Below are 18,454 nucleotides of genomic sequence, written 5' to 3'. Positions count from 1 at the left end.
TTTTGAACCTGATCTTGAGTAGATACGGAGGTTGCTCAGAACTGTAAGGGAGTCCGGTTCCCCTGTAACAAATTAATGAGAGCTTTTGAACTTCATCCTCTTACCAGCCAAAGCAAAAGGGATACTTTATATCTGCACCTCGTTACTGCAGTAAAATCTACATGGAAATTATAACTGTAGATGAACCATCCAAGTCACAGAAATGTGGGATATTTTAGAAAGTTTAGGAAGAAGTTATTATTAGAGTAAAATGAAAATATTACTAGCAAAGCTTGACATAATACCAGCTAAGATTTTCCCAGCTTTACTTCTTAAAAAAAAGGACCAGCCCATATATCTGTCTGGAGAGGCACGCTCTGCCTTCTCGATCTGCTGTGAACCACATTAGATTCCTCTGAATTTTGCCTTTCCAGGCAATTCCAAAGGTTTTCTTGCTTATTTCTTAAGATGCAGCAAATCCTTACGATTTTCTATAGCACCTAGGTATTTGAGCAGGGGCTGAAGCTGGGAGGACAAAGCAACATCTGCCTGCCTATGGTGGTGTTCATGTGGCTTCAACAGGAATATTCCAATTGTGTGGCTTAGTTTCACAGTGTGATTTTTCAAGGATTCAGTCTGCCTTTCTAGGATTGTTTCTATTTATGGACATCAAAGGAAGGAGGGCTTCCCAGGAGGTGGGAAGAGAAAAATCTGGGAGCTGGTGATTTTATTTATTTGTAGATTGCATGAGGATATGCAATCACTGCTTGTGATGATGATACTGCAAGATATGGTTTTGGAAAAACGATTTCAACAAACAACCAAATTCATCTCTGTCTCCAAGAGACTTCCAGTGCTCCTGGCCGGCAACGCCTGGCTGAGAGTTGTGCATGGAGGTGGAAGGCTGACAGATGGGCTCGGCAGAGTGGCTCCTGGCAGCAAGGTTAGGAGTTTCTAGTACAGGGTAGTCAGCATGCATGGATCAAAGCGTTCCTTGACATTGAGTTTTGCTGTAAACAGATTGCTACCAGACATCCTGTCCCTTGGTTAGCAATGAAGGGACCTGCAGCAGCTCATGGGTACTTCTGAGAATTAAAGATGAGTCACTTTAAGGTTGCTGGATTTTCTTTCCTATTGCTCCACTTCCTCTGTTTTCTGAAGATAAATAAGAAATGAGAGCTTGGAAATTCTCGAGAGGTCCTGCAGCTTGTTTGTTTTGTGAAAATACTTCTTGTTATCTAATTTTGTTACACTTGTTAACAACAGCAGCAGCTTTCCCATAAAACTTGCCCCAAGTAAACTAACCACAGCTTTGAGAACTGAGCTGCAGAGCAGAGTAGATCATCTCAGAAACTTGAAGATGAAGTACTTTCTTCTACCAACTCATTTAGCATTTCTTTGTAGCTTTGCACTAAGTAAACCTGTCCAGGTGTGTCCCTGCTCTCAGATGTTTAGAATGTACATTGCTGTTGCGGAGTTGCTCTGGCTATATTAAAATCGGTCAGAAACTTTTACTGCTGTGATTACATAGCAGAAGTTTTCTGCTATGGAAATAAGCATGTATTAAAAGATATGCTTTTTTTTTTTCCACAGATAGCTACAAGAAACAATTACTTAGGTGAGTTTGATTGTAATTATTATACAAATAAATGTAGATTCTGTATATATCATTCTCGTTATTTTTTATCTTATTTTCTCAGCATTTTTTATGTTTTTCTCTTTGAAAATATGCATTTAGAAGTCACATTCAGTGTAATTATATATACTGTTGTGAGGAAGAAATTAAGATTTATTGAGCAATTGCTACAAGGAATGTTCTTTTCCATATGTAGCCTCAGCAAATCAGAATAATTTCAACCTTGATGTGATATGCTTTTAACTTTTCTATGTTATATAAGGCATACCCTGTCTTCTGTACCTAAGACTGTTGCACATTTTTGCAACAATAATAATAATAACCAATAGTTCTTGTCTGTGAGAAATGTATTCCAAGTATTTTGGAGCCAGAATTGAGAGGCATGTCACAATGTCTTATTTCAAATTAACAGTTAACCTGGAAATTAATAGGTCCATGCATTCAATATGCATGATAAAAATAGTAATTTCTTTAGTATGATTCATCACATTTTTACAGAGGTCAGTTACCATTTTTACTTAATTCCGCAAGCTCTAATGAAGAGAACAATGACTTATGATACTTAGCCTTCCACTCTGAAGGCTCCCAAGGAGTCTTAAGCTAAAATATATTTAGTCACAACTTTGATTACAGCTGCACTGTAACATCTACATTAATATGAAGTTTCTATATAGGAAGCAAGGCAGACCTAACAAGACTTAGCATATTGTGAATGCTAGATTCACTCAGTCTTAATTTATTAATCCTTTTTCACATTGTTGGGAAATGAACTTCAGTGAAATAAATTTGCAAAGATACGAAAGCTGGGTTAGTTTATACCTCTCATCTCTCTTTAGCACACCTATTTGTCTTCTCAGTTCTTTGTATGTCCTTTATTTTCTTCATCTGCCAGGTAGTGAAATAGCTGTGTATGAAGGAGATATCCTCTTGAAAAGAGGACGACGCAGTGCAATTAACTGTGAGAGTTGTTTATGGCCCAAGTCACAAGATGGACTTGTCAAGGTTCCAATTAACATCTCTTCTGATTTCTGTGAGTGTATGAAAATGGAAGCTGTAAAGTTAGCATTGATCTTCTGGTCCTTATACTCTATTTATGTTTCTGTGGCATGTGCCAAAAGCAATCTTTGTCCAAAAGAGAATTTATTGACATGTCCCTTTTGCTAATCAGTTAGCCCTATGGTAGTTTGGCTAAGAGTCCAAACATTTCAGTTAAAGACATTTAAAATATGTGGTTACTTGGGCAGTAGTTGTTATGTAAGTACCAGGTAAAGAATTTTAATTACAATTCAAAGTTAAAATGTAAATTTTATTAGCTCATTCCTGCTAGCTACAGTGCACTTTGGTATTTAGCAAGTACGGAAGAAGAAATATGATTTGTTCACATTATGAATATGTTTTTGTCAAAATTACCATTTGGAGCACTTTTTCAAACACCATAATTTTCTCTCAAATCTCTCATAGAAACATTCCCACACAAGAAGTTCTGTAAAGCAAAAATGGAGGAAAAATACTTGGATTTATTTTCTCCCTTATTGTTTCCCTCTAGTCCGTCAATAGCTCCGTCCCATGCAAGAGGCTGCAGGACCAGTGCCTTAGTCTAGAAAATTGTGTTCCGAAAGACTTCATATGGGTTGTGCAGGTCTTCCATCTCTCCCCTCCTGAGGTTTCCCTGGTCTGAGGCTTCCATACAAACCCTTCTGAAAAGATCTTACCTTAAGAGAAAATGGCATGCAAATGAAATGCCTCATCATTTCAGCTGAGGAAAGTCCAGTCTGGGCTGCTCCTCTGCCCATGAACCTCCAGAACTGCAGCATATCCTCTTGTGGTTAGGTGAGGGTTATTCCATCTACATCCCTCTCCCCAGACTTTAAGATGAGAAAACTAAGATACAAATAACTTGTAGATGATTCATAACAGAGGAAGCCAAACTAGGCTAAAATATTCAAAAGTAGATAAACACTCCGATCTTTTTCTGGTACCTGAATAGAAACACTGTGATTTTCAGAAGCTCTGAACATGGGCTGTCTCAAGCGATTCCAAGGAGTGTATAGCAAACATTTGTTATCTCTGAAAAACAAAATAGGGTTTTGGTGCTTAGCTACAGTCAGATGGCTCATTTGGGAATCTTTAATCCAATTATTTGTATCTGAAACTGTTTCATTTTTTCCATTCTGTCTAATGGAACAAACAATGCCAGTCGTTTGGTCTCCATCAGCTGTCTCCTAAAGAATATGCATTAGGGCCAGCTATAATTCTTACCTCCCCCTTTAGAAGTCAAATCAACTTGAAGATCTCTGAAGGCTTTATGCCCTTTTTTTTATTATACTTGTATGAGAAAAAGCTAATGAGTGCAGTGAAGTTTTAAAGAAAAGAACCCCATCAACACACATTAGTTTTGATTAATCAAGGGCGATTGCTTTTGGCCCCTTTCTCTTTCTAGCAGTGACAGAGAGGTCCTGGATTGCTGATGCTCTGCAAGAGATTTCCACACTGACCTGTGTGCAGTTTGTAAACCGCACTACAGAAACAGACTATGTGTATGTTGAACGTGGGCAGAGGTAAGCTCCCTTTCTCCTGGGAGTAGAAGCATTCAAAAGGTCTTTCAGCTTCTTTTCTGATTTGATTTGGATTTAAGTAATTGCCCTTTTTTATCCTAGGAGTGACGATTCAGGCAGCAGGTACAAGTTTTCATTTTTCTTTAGATATACTGGTAGTTAAAGATAATGGGGTATAATTCAAAATGAACTATTGTCCTTAATTGTTGTAGAACTTTAAAGAAATATAATAGTTTCAGGTTCTTTGCTTAATTATTTAAACTGCTTCATCTTAGTTTGATATAGCCATTTACTTTATTTCTCTCTCCTCCCCCCATGTAGTTTGGCAGCTTTCAGAAGCCTTGACATCTCATTCCAGTGACTATTTGCATGTCCACTTCTGTGGCTGCATGTATGGACGCCCTTGGTGGTATACTCAGTACATCTATTTCTTTGTATTTGCTGAATGTGACCATTTCAGTTGTTAATTGCTTATTCTTAGCTGCTGGTCTTACTTTGGAAAAATTGGAGGACGTCAAGCAATAGGCCTGGTGAAAAATGGTTGCATGGATAAAGGAGCAATTCAGCATGAAATGAACCACGCCCTAGGTTTCATCCATGAACAGGCACGCAGTGATCGAGACAAGTTTGTCAAGATTATGTGGGAACACATTGTAGCAGGTATGTTCACTAAATCTTAAGAGAAAACAGACACATTCAGATAAAGGAGAATGCTTGTTTCTTTTAGGAACAGCAATGCAAATATGAATCATGGTTAATGCTGGCTGAATTGCAGCAGCAGCACATTCAGTATAGTGGAATTTCTCGTTCAATGTTTGTACTAGGGAAATTTCTGCCTACGTTAGCATGGCCCTTCAAGGCAGATGCAACCTAAAAGTAGTTCTACATTCTTATTTTGATTGCTGTCTTGAGCCCAGACTCACTTTATATCCAAAATACCAAGATCATCAGGAATGCAAAATGTTGTGCGCAAAACTATGGGACTTGTAGCTGATGTGGTGTGAAACAAGATAGTCAGAGATTGTGATAGGGGTCATACAGCAATTCTATCTCAGACAAAGCAGTGGAAATGGGGAAGGCAGCAGGTGAGCACCTTGGCACTGGCAGTGGACGAAGTGTGCATAGCCTAAAATGTAGATGAATAACCATTAGCACGAATAAAACTCTGGGGCCTGGCATCATGTGAGAGGAAGGACTGCAAATATTTTCTCAAGGAGAAAATAATAGACACTGCCGTGAAAAGAAGGAGCAATTGGGAGCAATTGGGAAAGGTGAATTTGTAGGGGAAAAACAAGTGAATGTTATTTAGGGAAACGAATGCAGGATGAATAATTTGAGCATGTGGTCTTGATCTCTGTGCTGGGAACATGGGAGCATATACAGAGCTCCATGCTCTGGGGAGGGGAGGGTACAAAGAATTGTAGGAGGTCCCTGGGAAAGCAAGAAAATGGTACATAAAAAGAAAGTAGGGGAAGAAAGGATGGAAGGAATCACTTATCTGATAACTATGAGAGAGCTGGACAACTCACAAAAATTATAAAAAGATAATAATGTACTTTGTTCATTACAGAAAATAATAGTAAATGAAGATAGGCAACTGAATACCAAAGTCTAATAAGTCTCTTCCACAAATAAGATATTAAACTCTTCAATGTCATGCACAGCTGAAAATATATCTTTTTCTCCAGATGGAACTTGATTGTTTATATTATGAATTCCTAACCCACTGTTCTCCAAACTTCGTCAGCTATTCCCATGATATCCTAAGTAAATTCCATGTGTGCTGTTTTATATCGAGGTTTCAGCTCTAGTGTTAAGGTGTAATTTTACTATGAATTGTTTGCTATTGCACAACAAGGGCAGACCATGTTTGAAATGCTAGCAAAGGATGTGCTGGGGAAGAGGATCTGGAATCATGAAGTTATACCAAAGATACCAGACACACATAAAATCTTACATTAATTTTGCAGGGAAGTCCACAGGTTCAGATGTCATCATTCCTAAAGGATACAGGGGTAACCACACTCTGACTCAGGCACAGGACCTTGAAAGGTTAAAAGAAGGGGAAGAGGTGAACATGACAAGACTATACAAAAGAAGATGGGGTATATATCTTCAGTGTTTTAACAGCATTCATGTGGAGTGGAGGCTGACAAGACTGGTGTAACAAGGGAGTCAGAATGCAGTGTGTGTGTGGCACAAGCACAGTAGGGTAAAAGTACAAAGATAGGTACACAGGGAAAAGGAAACAAAGAAAGACAGCTATGTTCATGATGACTATTAGTGTACGTCTCCTGTAAAAACATGCTGCTCTTAACAGTGCTGATGGCAGAGCTCCCCCTGACCTCAGCGGTGCAGACCTAGACCTCAAGACCTTTTGCAGCTTTCCAGCTCTCCCACACAAGCTGTTCTTCTCTTGCCAGGACTGCAGTACTGTGGATGTTTGCTGGATTTTGTTTTTACCCAGCAATTCCACTTGGAATCCATCCTACTTCTTTGCTTTGACAAAATGTAGCCTGGTTGGTTGCTGTCCTCTTAGCTACTCGAAACTCAGCTTGTTTTTCCCAAACTTTTTTGGGAAAAAAAACTATTCAAAGCCTTCAGCCAAAGCTTCCTTTTCAGCTCTTCTGAGTCATTACATTTAGCTTCTGGCAGAGATAGATTTTTTTTTTTTTTTTTTTTTAAAGTGGAAAAGATAGGTTAATGTGTGCACATCTAGGCAGCCAAATCTCTCTGGCATGTGATGAGGCACACACCAGTTTGCTGGCAGTGCCTGTGTCCAGCCACGCTCCTATTACTTTTCATTTTTAGCAAACCAATTGAGCAAAGCTCTTCTGTGCCAAACAGTAGCCATATGCTTAAGTGTTTCACTGCATTTGAACTGTGTTCTCTATTCGTCACCTAAAAGAAGCCGTGCACTTGCTGATAAGTCTTTCTGAAGTCTGTATAGCAGATAAAATGAATCAAGATAAAACTGGCCACTGCTCTTGAGAACCAGTTTGAGCTTTTGAGCTATGAAAAGCTCCAAAGTCATGTTTATCCCCAAGCTTTCTATAATTCAGGATGTTGAAGCTTCTCTTTGCATTTCCTAGCCCTCTTTGGGATCAGCACTGAAGAACTTTGCTGGAAAACACTGGCTCTGGTTGCAAGCCTGCTAGCCAAGTTCTGCAGACTCCAGAGATTTTTCTGACAAGCATCCAATGCTGAACTCTTGTCCAGATGGTGTGTGGTTTACAAGCCACTAGTTACAATAACGAAGGTACAGATGTTGAACTGGAAAAGATTGTCCAGCGGTTAGGGCACTAGCCTCAAGGCCAGGCTGACTGCTTTCAGCTCCCTGCTCTGATGTCGTTTGCTCGCCTGTCTCACCATGGACAAGAGACGCAGAGTGCAATTTGTATTCATGCTCTCCAGTCAATGGAGAGAAATAAAGGCCTTTACATAAAACTCCCTCCAACTGTGTGTGTCTCTCTCCCTCTCCTCTGACTATTCTGGGAGTCCTGATGAATAGGTACAGTGCCTGACTTAGAGAAATAAAACTAGGTGACCTGAATTCTAGTCCATGTCTCTCAGTCCCAGTCCTGGATCAGTGTTTAACTTTCTTACCTCATATGGGCTTTTTAAGGCTAAACAGATGAAAAGTGGTGAGATGCTCAGCAACTATGATGAGAGGGGCTACATCAGCAGCTATATTCAGACAGAATGTTTCTAGCTGATCTTACTGAGTGTCTTTGCTTCATATGAGTCATGTCACTTCACTGTAGTCATTGCTGATGGGTTTGACCAGAGACAAAGCCAGAAACATTGCTGATAACATGACCTTTGGTGTAAGTAACAGGCAAACCTTATCCCTTTCTTTTGTGGTGTTATAACCCTTCTGTGGAAGGACTCGGCAAGGCAGGTTGGTGGTCATCCACACATACCTTTGAATTTTTTATTTAGGTGGTCAGCCAGATTTCCCTCTCAAGGTACAGATGTAGTTTTGGGAACATAGGTTGGATGCTTATAATGTTCAAGACAATGCACTGAAACATATTTGGAGACGCCCTAGTGAAGATGGATAGATTAATACCTTTACTTGCAGGGTGGAATGGATTCATTGATTATATAAAATCTTTGACTTATTTGATTTGGTTTATATTCAGAAACCTACTAGACTCAGTGAAAATGTGTTCCCATGGGCTTCAATAGGCTCTGGTGGTTTTGATAGACGCAAGATCTCATGAGAACAAGTATTTGTATGCTAAGTTATTTTTAGGATTGTGACAGCAGGAAGTTTACTATTAGAGCAGCAATAACTGTTCTGACTGAAATGTTGCTTCCCCCCCTTACAGGGGAACAAGGGAACTTTGGAAAAGTGAATTCCAAAAATCTGGACCTTCCCTATGACTACTCTTCAGTGATGCACTATGGCGCGTAAGTTGTTTTCTGAGATTTCTTTTCAAAGGAGCAAGGAGCTTTTAGATCTTCTGCTCAGACCTAGGAAAAAACAATTGGTCTGTGCAGGAAATTGTTTTTGCTGTTCACTTAAAATTGAGTGAATGGACTTAATTAAGGGCGAGCATACTGTCTTTGTCAGCAGGAATCCTGAAAACCAAAGTTGAAAAAAAATGAGAACAATATTTTCTTTCAGTATACTCCTGTTTCTTGCTAAAGGCCTTTGACATGGCTATGGCCCAAAGTCTAACTCTACCGAGTCACTGATCTAAAGCGGTTCTGAAGTCTAAATTATTTCATTAACATAGTAACAGCTGATCATAGACAACAATATTTAGGTACAGATAGAAGGAAGATGAATTTTTTTTAATATCATTAAGATGTTCTGTGCTGCCTCATATTCATCTGAGAACACTGTCTAAGGTTGCATTTTAGTTGATAATGTATAAACTTGTATGACATACCTTCTCCTTTATTTCCACTAGCAAGTAACAGCTTCAGAACAAAACCATGAAATAAAATTTGTCTATCAGGAGGCAGGAAATTGCAGCTAGCAAATAAACAGTTAGTAACTGAGACAGAACTACTCCTGCTCCTCTGCCTCTGGAACCATGAAGGTGGAATTCAGTTAATTTTGCCAAGACATTGGCAAAAGCTCTTCTCACTCAGGACAGTGCAATTTTTTCTTGTTTCTTGCTTTCAGCTGATGCACAGAAAGTGGCTGCCGTGCTGGTCCTCTTCAGGGAAGACTAACTGATCTCTGAAAAGTTTCTTGCCCTTTTCCATTGAAATTCTGTGCATGGGGTACATGAATATGCTTATACAGTTAGAGAACTTTGTTCTGTTAGAGAAGTGATCTAGATATATGATTTCTGTATTTCTATAGGTATGATTTCTCCAGCACTCCAGGGAAACCAACTATTGTACCAGTTCCTGATGCCTCTATACCCATTGGGCAGAGAGAAGGGCTGAGTAACTTGGATGTAGCTAAAATCAACAAGCTCTACAAGTGCGGTAAGTACTGTAGGCATGTGAGTCCTTACACAGCTGATGTTTGTAGGCACTGACAGACATCCCCCAAAGGAACCCAGTCCACAGTCCTTTCAACACGTCTCTCCTTTGCCCCACAAGAAGGCTGGTGCGTGTGGAAACAGACTTGTACCTGTGCCAAGCTGCTGCCTTCTTAGAAAGGACAATTTACTTTCAATAATTTGCTGTCATTCTGAGTTATCCTTACCTGGTCCCTGCTCTTTAACATAAGCAAAACCCATAAGATAAATCATGGTTGCTACATCTGTCAACTTCTCATTTCAGGAAAGCTCTGAAGCATGCAAGCTATCCTCAGCCACAATTATAGATTAGAGTCCTGTGCATCAGTAGTGCCAGAAGGTTTGTGATTTCTTTCAAACAGAAAATGATTGCAGGGCTGTAAGTATGGGTGCCATTTAGGCTAATCAGTACATCTCTTTGAGGGGAATTCCCTAAGCCTTTTTTATAGTTATTGACAATGCACACAATCTCAGCCAGTTTGCAGATGACACCAAGCTGAGTGGTGCAGTTGGCACACCAGAAGGACAGGATGTCATCCAGAGGGACCTGGACAAGCTGGAGAAGTGGGTCTGTGAGAACCTCATGAGGTTCAACAAGGCCAAGCGCAAAGCCCCACACCTGGGTCAGGGCAATCCACAATGTCAATACAGGATGGGGGATGATGTGATTGAGAGCAGCCCTGCAGAGAAGGACTTGAGGGTGCTGATTGATGAGAAGCTCGACATGAGCCAGCAGTGAGTGCTCGCAGCCCAAAAGGCCAACCATCTCCTGGGCTGCATCAAAAGAAGTGTGGCCAGCAGGTTGAAGGAAGTGATTCTGCCCCTCCATACCTCTCTTGTGAGACCTCATCTGGAGTATTGTGTCCAGTTCTGGAATCCTCAACATGAGAAAGATATGGAACTGTTGGAATAGGTCCAGAGGAGGGCTACAGGGATGATCAGAGGGCTGGAGCACCACCGATACAAGGACAGGCTGAGAGAGCTGAGCTTGTTCACCTTGTAGAAGAAAAGGCTCTGAAGAGACTTTGCAGTATCTGAAGGGGGCCTACAGGAAAGCTGGGGAGGGACTTTTTACAAAGGCTTATAATGATAGGACTAGGGGCTATGGGTATAAACCGGAAAGGGGCAGACTTAGATTAGACATAAGGAGGAATTTCTTCATGATGAGAGTAGTGAGGCATTGGCACAGATTGCCCAGGGAAGTTGTGGATGCCCGATCTCTGGAGGCTGCCCAAGGCCAGGTTGGATGGGGCCTTGGGCACCCTGATCTAGTGGGAAGTGTCCCTGCCCATAACAGGGGGGTTGAAATTAGATGATCATTAAGGCCCTTCCAACCCAAACCATTCCAGGATTCTATGATCTGTTTCCTTTCTTCATCCATTTCTTAACTCATTTCTGTGGTATCCTAAGGTTTAGAAATACCTAACATTTTCTGTATCAGGCACTCTTCAGCTAACTTACATAAAACACAGTAAAAACACTAGACGCACTCCTGCAATGCACCTTTTCTTTGCCTTGACTCCCAGTACAAAGGCTGATTTACATGGCATTTGTCTCTTTTGAGATGTTGCTTGATAAGTTTCCACCAAAATAGCAACAAACATTAAAGTGACCTAAGTATTAGTGCACCAAATTCTGTTCCGAATTGTGTTAGAACTTAAACATCAGCAATTACTGGCATCAGCATTCCTTCAGTTGGATACTTAGGTACAGAAATCATTGCTGAGAGTGTTTCCTCCCAAATTTTTAACTTCAGATAAGACAAGTTTACAATGTAAGTGTCTGTCATGGTCTCAAAGATAGAGGTAACAACTATTTATTTACATGTATTCTTGATCGCTGGGAATGAATCACACTTCAATACCATTATTATACTACTTCATAATTAGATCTGCATACTTTGGAAAAAAAGGGCTAAATTTAAAAAAAAATGGAAGAAAAATGCAAGGACAAAAGGTCTGTTTGTCTCAGGGGAAGTAGGCAGCAAGAGAAAAATGTCAAAAATTCATATGTTCAGATGTCATCTGTTCATATTTTGAAATTTGGGGTGTTAGACATACTGTAGTAGTTGAAGACTACATGTGGAAAGATGAAATGGGTGAGATCAAAGTGACTTTGTATATCAGTCACTACATCTTTAACTTGACTTCAGTACTCTCTGTTATTTTTTTCCCCAGAGACTACCTTTTGCTTTGACAGAATCTAGATCTCAAGCTTGATTTTTGCGTACACTTATGAATATACACATATTTGCTAATGGGATTTGATGTACTGATGTCGTTGAAACTACTCCTGTGATTGAGGTTAAGGAAGCTCATGAAAGATGCAGGTCTTTTTTTGTAAACTAAAATCTGTGAGTGAAGTCCTATGTCTTTAAAAAAAACATTAGTAGCTGAAGCAGGTAAGTATCTTAATTAGCTTCAGGTTTTGGATAATTTTTACACTAGGAACATCAACACAGTTGTAAGCATTATAATTAATTTCTCTTTTATGAGCTTGACTGGTTCAAATTGTTGGAGAGACTTGTCAGGCATTTCTGGAATAGTTTTGTGCACTTTTCAGTGTTTTCAACACTGTTTGGTTCTTCCCTTCAGATTGCTGTAGCACTGTGTTGCCTAAATCCAAAGGCTTGTTCTCCTCTGTTAATTACCCATCCCCGTACCCAGACAACAGCAACTGCCTGTGGTTGATCCGCATCCGTCGAAGTAAGGTAATTTTTATTACGAAAAAGAGGTTTGAACCACAATGTCAAGGTTACACAGTATTACTTCATTATTATGGCTGCCCTCTGCAAGTAATTTTCATGGACCAAGACATTTATTTTGCTATGCAGTGAATAAAAAGACAGTCTCAACAATTTTCATATGACTTATTAGGCCTATCAGATGCATTATTTAACTTGATTTTCATCCATTTAAGATTGGATGGCTTTCCAAAGACAAGCAATAGTCAAATATCAATCACTGGGCTTAGTAACAGGTTATCTATGTGAAATTCTATGCTCTTCTTACACAGAAAGTAAAATTTCAGTGATACATGGATAATAAAATGAATATGAAGTCCTAGTTCACTTCATAATAGTTAGGTGGTTTGAATCTTTCCCTGTGTATAGCATTAACCCAACATCTGTTTTCTTGTTTCTGAAGATTTTCCTGCAGTTTGAGGCTTTTGATCTCCAACCCTCCTCAGACTGTTCTTCTGACTATATAAAAATTTACAATGGAAACAGCAAGAATTCCCCTGTTTTGCTGGACAAATACTGTGGGAAGGGGCCACCGCCCTCCCTAGTGGCGTCTGGATCAACAATGCTGGTGGAGTTTGCGAGTGATGAGAGCATTACAGCCACGGGATTCAGAGCCTCCTACAACAGGGGTACGAACACTCCTTTACAGAGCTTGGAGAACAGCATTAATAGTATTTGTATGGAAGAACTGAGAATTTTGAACATGTACTCCAGAGTGGGTTTTCTCTGTGTTGTTCTTTACACTTGCACAGCAATTGCTAATGCAGAAGGCTAGGTAATGATGGGGCTCAAGGTTAGCAGGAAACAGAAATGGGGCATTGCATGGGTCTCACGTTAGTAATCCCGAGAACCCACTCACATTCTTCTGAGAGCCTCCACTAGGCTCCTTCACATCTTTAGAACCAATTTCTTTAAATAAAAACAATGCAACAACTGTAACTAATAGGAGCAGCACAGCCAAAGAGCACAGACTGCAGAACTCAGCAAGAAATCTCAACTAATGAGATATAAAGCCAGTATCAGAGTAATATATTGTTCAAAGTTTTGTGGCATTTTATGCAACAGGAGAGGTAATAACCTTGGTTTACTTATGATTTCTGAATTAAAAGCTTTTGTTATGTTACATGAAACATAGTGATTACTGTAGTCACTTGAGGAGTGTCTGTTTTATGAACATACTAATGCATTATGGACTACTGGATAAAATTCTGTTGTGCTGCGACAGCTTTCATTTAGAAGGCAGTAGCCCAAGTAACTTCTTATTACCTTATTTCAACTCAAAAGCCAAACTTTTAAAGCATAAATTGAAGAAGTCTTAGAAATGTGTCACTTTCACTCTTTTTGCATTCATCTTGATGGAGTCATTTCTAGTTAGTGTTACAAGTAGCTTGATAATGCAATCTTGAATACTTGAGCTAATTCTTTTCTGAAAGTGCAGGAAGTTCATACAATTACAATGCGATGCTGATGTGGTAACACTCAATTGTAAAGACAGATATAGATTCAGATGCAGCTGTTTCCTGACCTCCAAGGGTTATTTAGCAGCCATTTTTTAGTTCCTTCAATACAGCTGCTGATACAAAGTACTAAGCAAAGAAATAAAATATTTCAGCAGTAGGTTTTCATGCTAGTGCATATTTTCTTGAAGAAAGAATACAATATGCAAGTTCATGTCTACTGGCAAAACAGCCTTGTTTTAAATACACCCATTCTGATTCATGTTTATGTATTCTGTATGTAGAATAACAGTTTGGATCTGGATCCAGGAAATAATATACTCTAAGTCTAGTTTCAAAACTGTCACAGGGACAAAAATATCAAATTTCTCTGTTTTTCTCCTTTACTCCTCAGTGAATTGTGGAAATACTTTCACAGACTCAAATGGAGTCATCACCTCTCCAAACTACCCCAATAAATACCCAAAAAACCAAGCATGCTTTTGGGTCATCAGTTCTCCAGTAGGATACAGGGTAAGACACAGATTAATTAATTTGTGAGTTTCATGTGTACTCTAATGGAATAATTTTTGCCTTGGAGAATAACAGCTGTAATGTCACTTTTTGAGTTGGCATTCTGAAAGTAAAAAGCTGAACACAAAAATCAAGTTAAGATCTTGTGCTGGATCTTGGTACCTAAGGGAAAACATTTACATGTGTGTGGGAACTTACAAATTTAGCTTGTAATGGTAGGCTTTCTTCAGAATAATCCCTAGGTAAGAGTTCCCTCTAGAAAACTGAAACAGTGAACAGGTGCTGTTTTTATATTTCTCTAGAGAAAAGACTTTAAAGTGTACAAGATCAATCTTGTCCCTTGCCTCTCCTTCCATTCCAAATGCCAATGAGCTAAGCAAATAATTTGCTGCTAATCTGCATTACAATATAGGCTCAGGATGTGGTGCAAACACAAAATGAAAAACGGTGCCTGCATGTAAGGAATTTAAACAATTTGTAGTTGCTACACACAAGCATAAGAAAAAAGGATACAACCTGGCAGCAAAGTGCTTTGGTTGTATTTCCTCCAGATATCTCTCAAAATGTTATCCTTTGAGCTGGAAGATAGTGACAGATGCATCTATGACCACTTGCTCATTCATGATGGAAGCCAAACTACATCACCTGCAGTTGGCCCTTATTGTGGGACAGAGAAGGTTGGAGACTTTACTTCCACTGGGAACTTTGTGCTGGTTGAATTTCACAGTGATATAGTTTGGGAATTGCCTGGATTTGTGATGAGTTACACGTTTGGTAGGTACTACTATACAGATGGGAGTTGGAAAACACAGAATGTAAGTAAGAGACCACCTAGCCACAGGTAAAAGTTAAGATGCACTCAATTTTGGCAAAAAATATATTCCTCAGCGCCTTTAAAAAAAAAGCTTGAAGCTTGGTCTCTTAGTCTTACATTTAAAGTAATCTAATTTGCATGGTGAATTATGGACAAAAATGTTCTTGCCTATGGAATGCTTCTGTCTGAGACTGTAAGCTTTTTGTTATAGTATTCCCATTGCTGGTGTTGCATGGTGAAATACAATAGCAGAACTGAAACTATGTAAGCAGATTTTCAAGAACTAATAGTATTTGAAACTGTGCCCGTATAAATTTCTGTATATGGCTATGTAGTGACTTTAACCTGTATCCTGATAACTGTTATTACCCAACCTTAATGTGCATTCCAGTATGCATACACAAAAACCTTCAGATACATGTTTATTTGTACTTTGAAGCCAACCTCACTAACACAGTTCATATAGGCACCTTAGCTTAGCCTGGAAATCACCACTTCACAGCGAAGGTGCAAACCAGGATGTTTTTATAGCACCTCAGCTCAAAGAACTGCACTACTCCTCTGTGAGATGAGCCACGTCAAGGAACAGATTTAATTAATGACTAAGAGTGACAGGAACAAGCAGTGAGGGAGAAGGAACAGAGTGAAGCATCTCTTATTGCCATTTTGCTGTGGCCTGCGTCAGGTATTGACATTGTCCACGAGATGTTACCAAAATATATTTTAACAACAAGGACTGAAAACCTAATGTAAAGTCCACTGAATGTGAGTGGAGCCAGTAACTTTGGAGAATGTGCTAAGTGTGAAGTACCTTGTCTGCAGAGAGAAATCTTCCACCTCTGACCTCTGAAGAGGAGAAAGCAATGACCACTCTAGACAGCTCACAGTTCGCTTTGACCTGATGTATTTAGAACTAAATGCCAGTACCAAACTGGAAGATGCCAAAACGTAATAAATAAAGTTCTTGGCCCAGTTATGCCTTTATGAAGAAGGGCTTATAGAAAATGCCAGTTTGCTTTGCTGATGCTAGAAAGGCAGACAATAAAATTTTGATTTATGTGAGTTTTGGGTTTGTTTTTAATTTTTAAGAATCTGTAATATTTTCCTTTTTAAGCGCTGGTTATTTTTCACCCTCAGAAGAATGATAATTGATAAGTTGTGGACATCAGGGTCTAGAGCTTGCTTTCATGCTAGGAAAGTCCATGTGCAGCAGGCAAGAAATATTTGTAGTTCTTACAAGCTCCCGTGTTCTGTCTATAAAAAATATTCCTTCATTTAATTTGGCTCACTATTTAGATTGGCACATTTTGGGAGGATGTAGCAATTTCAGCAGCATGAGAGAAAATTAAACTCTATTTCTATTTTTAACCAAAAGCTAATTCTCCTCCCTGAGTCTGAGGACTTTCACAGACGTGCAAAAGTAATAACCCCATGATAATTGTTAGTGTATGCAAATGAGTCCCTATTTCAAATATCAAATGCTGAACAGCTTTGTAACTTAGTACTACTTTAGATTCCCTTCCCATGGCCTGATGTGGGGTTCTGCATAGGTCCAACGTTTTACATCTTCATTCATATATGGTAAAGGAGCATGAACATATTGAAACAGCGATGTACCATGTATAGGAATGTTAGAATTGCAAGTTAACCCTAGAAATATGGTCTTAAGTAGGAGTCTGAGATGTGGCAATGTGACTTAATCTGGGTGTTTTATTTGTAAGCAAGCCCTTCCCGCAGGCAAGTTGTAAGCCCTAAGGGCACACAGCCTGGCTAAAGACTCCAATCTCTTTTGTTTTGAAAACATTAATTAAACCATAATGATGTAGGAATGCATTCCTGAATGCACCAACAGGCTGAAATATAATGTGATTAATAAGTTGTCTCTTTCATAGGAAAGGTGTTTCAGTCTGGGATTTAAAGGCTTCGCTTTTCAAGAGTTCTGTTAGGGGTCCTAGTTAACCACTTTCCTTCAGGGATATGCACATTACCTGGAGCTTCCACACATGCTCCAGACCACTTCCTGACCCTCCACAGATATCAAAACCTTCAGTTTTTCTCTATTATTGCTAAAATCTCTGGTTTCCTGCCAGCAGTCTCCATGTGAGTTATACATTACTCATCCATAAATCTGTCACCCACCAAACAGGAAAATGCAAGATACAAAACATCCTAATGGATGGCATCCATCTTATAATGATTGCTGCTCACTTTCACCCACAGTTAATTGCGTGTGAATCTTAAAAGGGAGAAGCTGTAGAATTCAGAAACCTGCTAAGAGCTTAGATGTCCCCAGCTGCAGAGTGTAAGCGGACTTGCATCTAACAGACAATAATCCTCTGACAACATGCATTGCCTATATATATAAAAATTATTTATAAGCTTTCTGTTAGCATTCATATTCTGAAGTACATTAATTGAGAATGAGCAGCCAGTGGACACAATGAACAGGACAGTCAAAATTTAAGATTCAAATACCATCATAGCAGGAATTTGAGAGGTTCTAATGAAACTTCAGCATTCACTTAGCACAACTTTGAAATCCAATATGTGAAAATTTACTGTTAAAAAACAAAGGTAAATAGCAGTGATGAATATACATATGTATTCCCATATATGTACATAACTCATGACACAAAGGTATTACCTTAATTGTGTACTGAACGAGATCTGTGCTGAGACCCACTTCCACAAACCTGTGCATGTGGAAGAGACAAGAGTGTTTGTGTCTGTGTATTCCAATCTTACCTGCTTTGGGACTGCCCAGGTTCCTATCTGAGAGAAAAGTCAGGGCCTTTCAGTGGTATCCTTTTGCAATCTGTAAGAACCAGAGCAAAGATCTGTCAATCACTGCTGTAAGAGAAAAACAATCTAGAATGAGGCACTACAGAAACGCAGAAAAAAAAAAAAAAAAAAAGAAAGCTACTACTCATAGTGGGGGGTATTGTGTTTAATTTAGAACGTTTCCCTTATGTAAGTAAATAACTGTGGCCGAGATGATGCTTGCTTGCATGACTAGAATGCCAGTGCCTGACAGAAAATAAGGACAGCTTTAACATGCTGATAGTACAGTTGGTTCCTCATCTAGAAGAAAGCGAGCGTCCTGAAACAGCAAAAATACTGAAACTCAGTTTTCAATTTTACTACGGTGATGAGGTGCCCTTTTAATCACACTGAACTGCAAGGGGAAACATTACAGCCAAACAGACTTGTGGCTGATGGCCACACTTTGAATGAATTTGAACTTTTTCAGACCAGAAGTTTTACTTCTAGA

At 39.3% G+C, this 18,454-nt stretch overlaps 1 protein-coding gene and 1 long non-coding RNA gene across 3 annotated transcripts in view; one reads left to right on the top strand and one right to left on the bottom strand.

Annotated features, from left to right (window-relative positions):
* LOC128852357 (uncharacterized) overlaps positions 1-18,454 on the bottom strand; it is a 30,445-nt gene that overhangs the window by 10,594 nt on the left and 1,397 nt on the right. The window contains exons 2-4 of the long non-coding RNA XR_008450156.1: positions 17,929-17,998; positions 6,128-6,214; positions 3,328-3,682 (exon numbers count right to left, since the gene is read on the bottom strand). This is a non-coding gene — a long non-coding RNA (uncharacterized LOC128852357). The remainder of the gene's footprint in view (positions 1-3,327; positions 3,683-6,127; positions 6,215-17,928; positions 17,999-18,454) is intronic.
* On the top strand, positions 1,264-16,233 carry LOC104067342 (astacin-like metalloendopeptidase). 2 transcript variants are annotated; one of them, XM_054068635.1, is made up of 11 exons: positions 1,264-1,408; positions 1,573-1,597; positions 2,508-2,645; positions 4,059-4,173; positions 4,652-4,830; positions 8,505-8,586; positions 9,494-9,621; positions 12,251-12,366; positions 12,803-13,028; positions 14,251-14,369; positions 14,921-16,233. In XM_054068635.1, exons 1-11 carry the CDS (start codon positions 1,340-1,342, stop codon positions 15,212-15,214), a joined length of 1,491 nt encoding a protein of 496 aa, XP_053924610.1. In that variant the 5' UTR covers positions 1,264-1,339; the 3' UTR covers positions 15,215-16,233. The 2 variants fall into 2 exon arrangements, with proteins under 2 accessions (XP_053924610.1, XP_009568369.2); XM_009570074.2 differs by having other exon boundaries at positions 1,266-1,408; positions 4,056-4,173.

The sequence above is a fragment of the Cuculus canorus genome, chromosome 5 (genome assembly GCF_017976375.1).
Source record: "Cuculus canorus isolate bCucCan1 chromosome 5, bCucCan1.pri, whole genome shotgun sequence".
Classification (NCBI taxonomy): Eukaryota; Metazoa; Chordata; class Aves; order Cuculiformes; family Cuculidae; genus Cuculus; species Cuculus canorus.
Note: the sequence above shows the minus strand (reverse complement) of the source record. Positions and strands in the feature narration are given on the sequence as shown.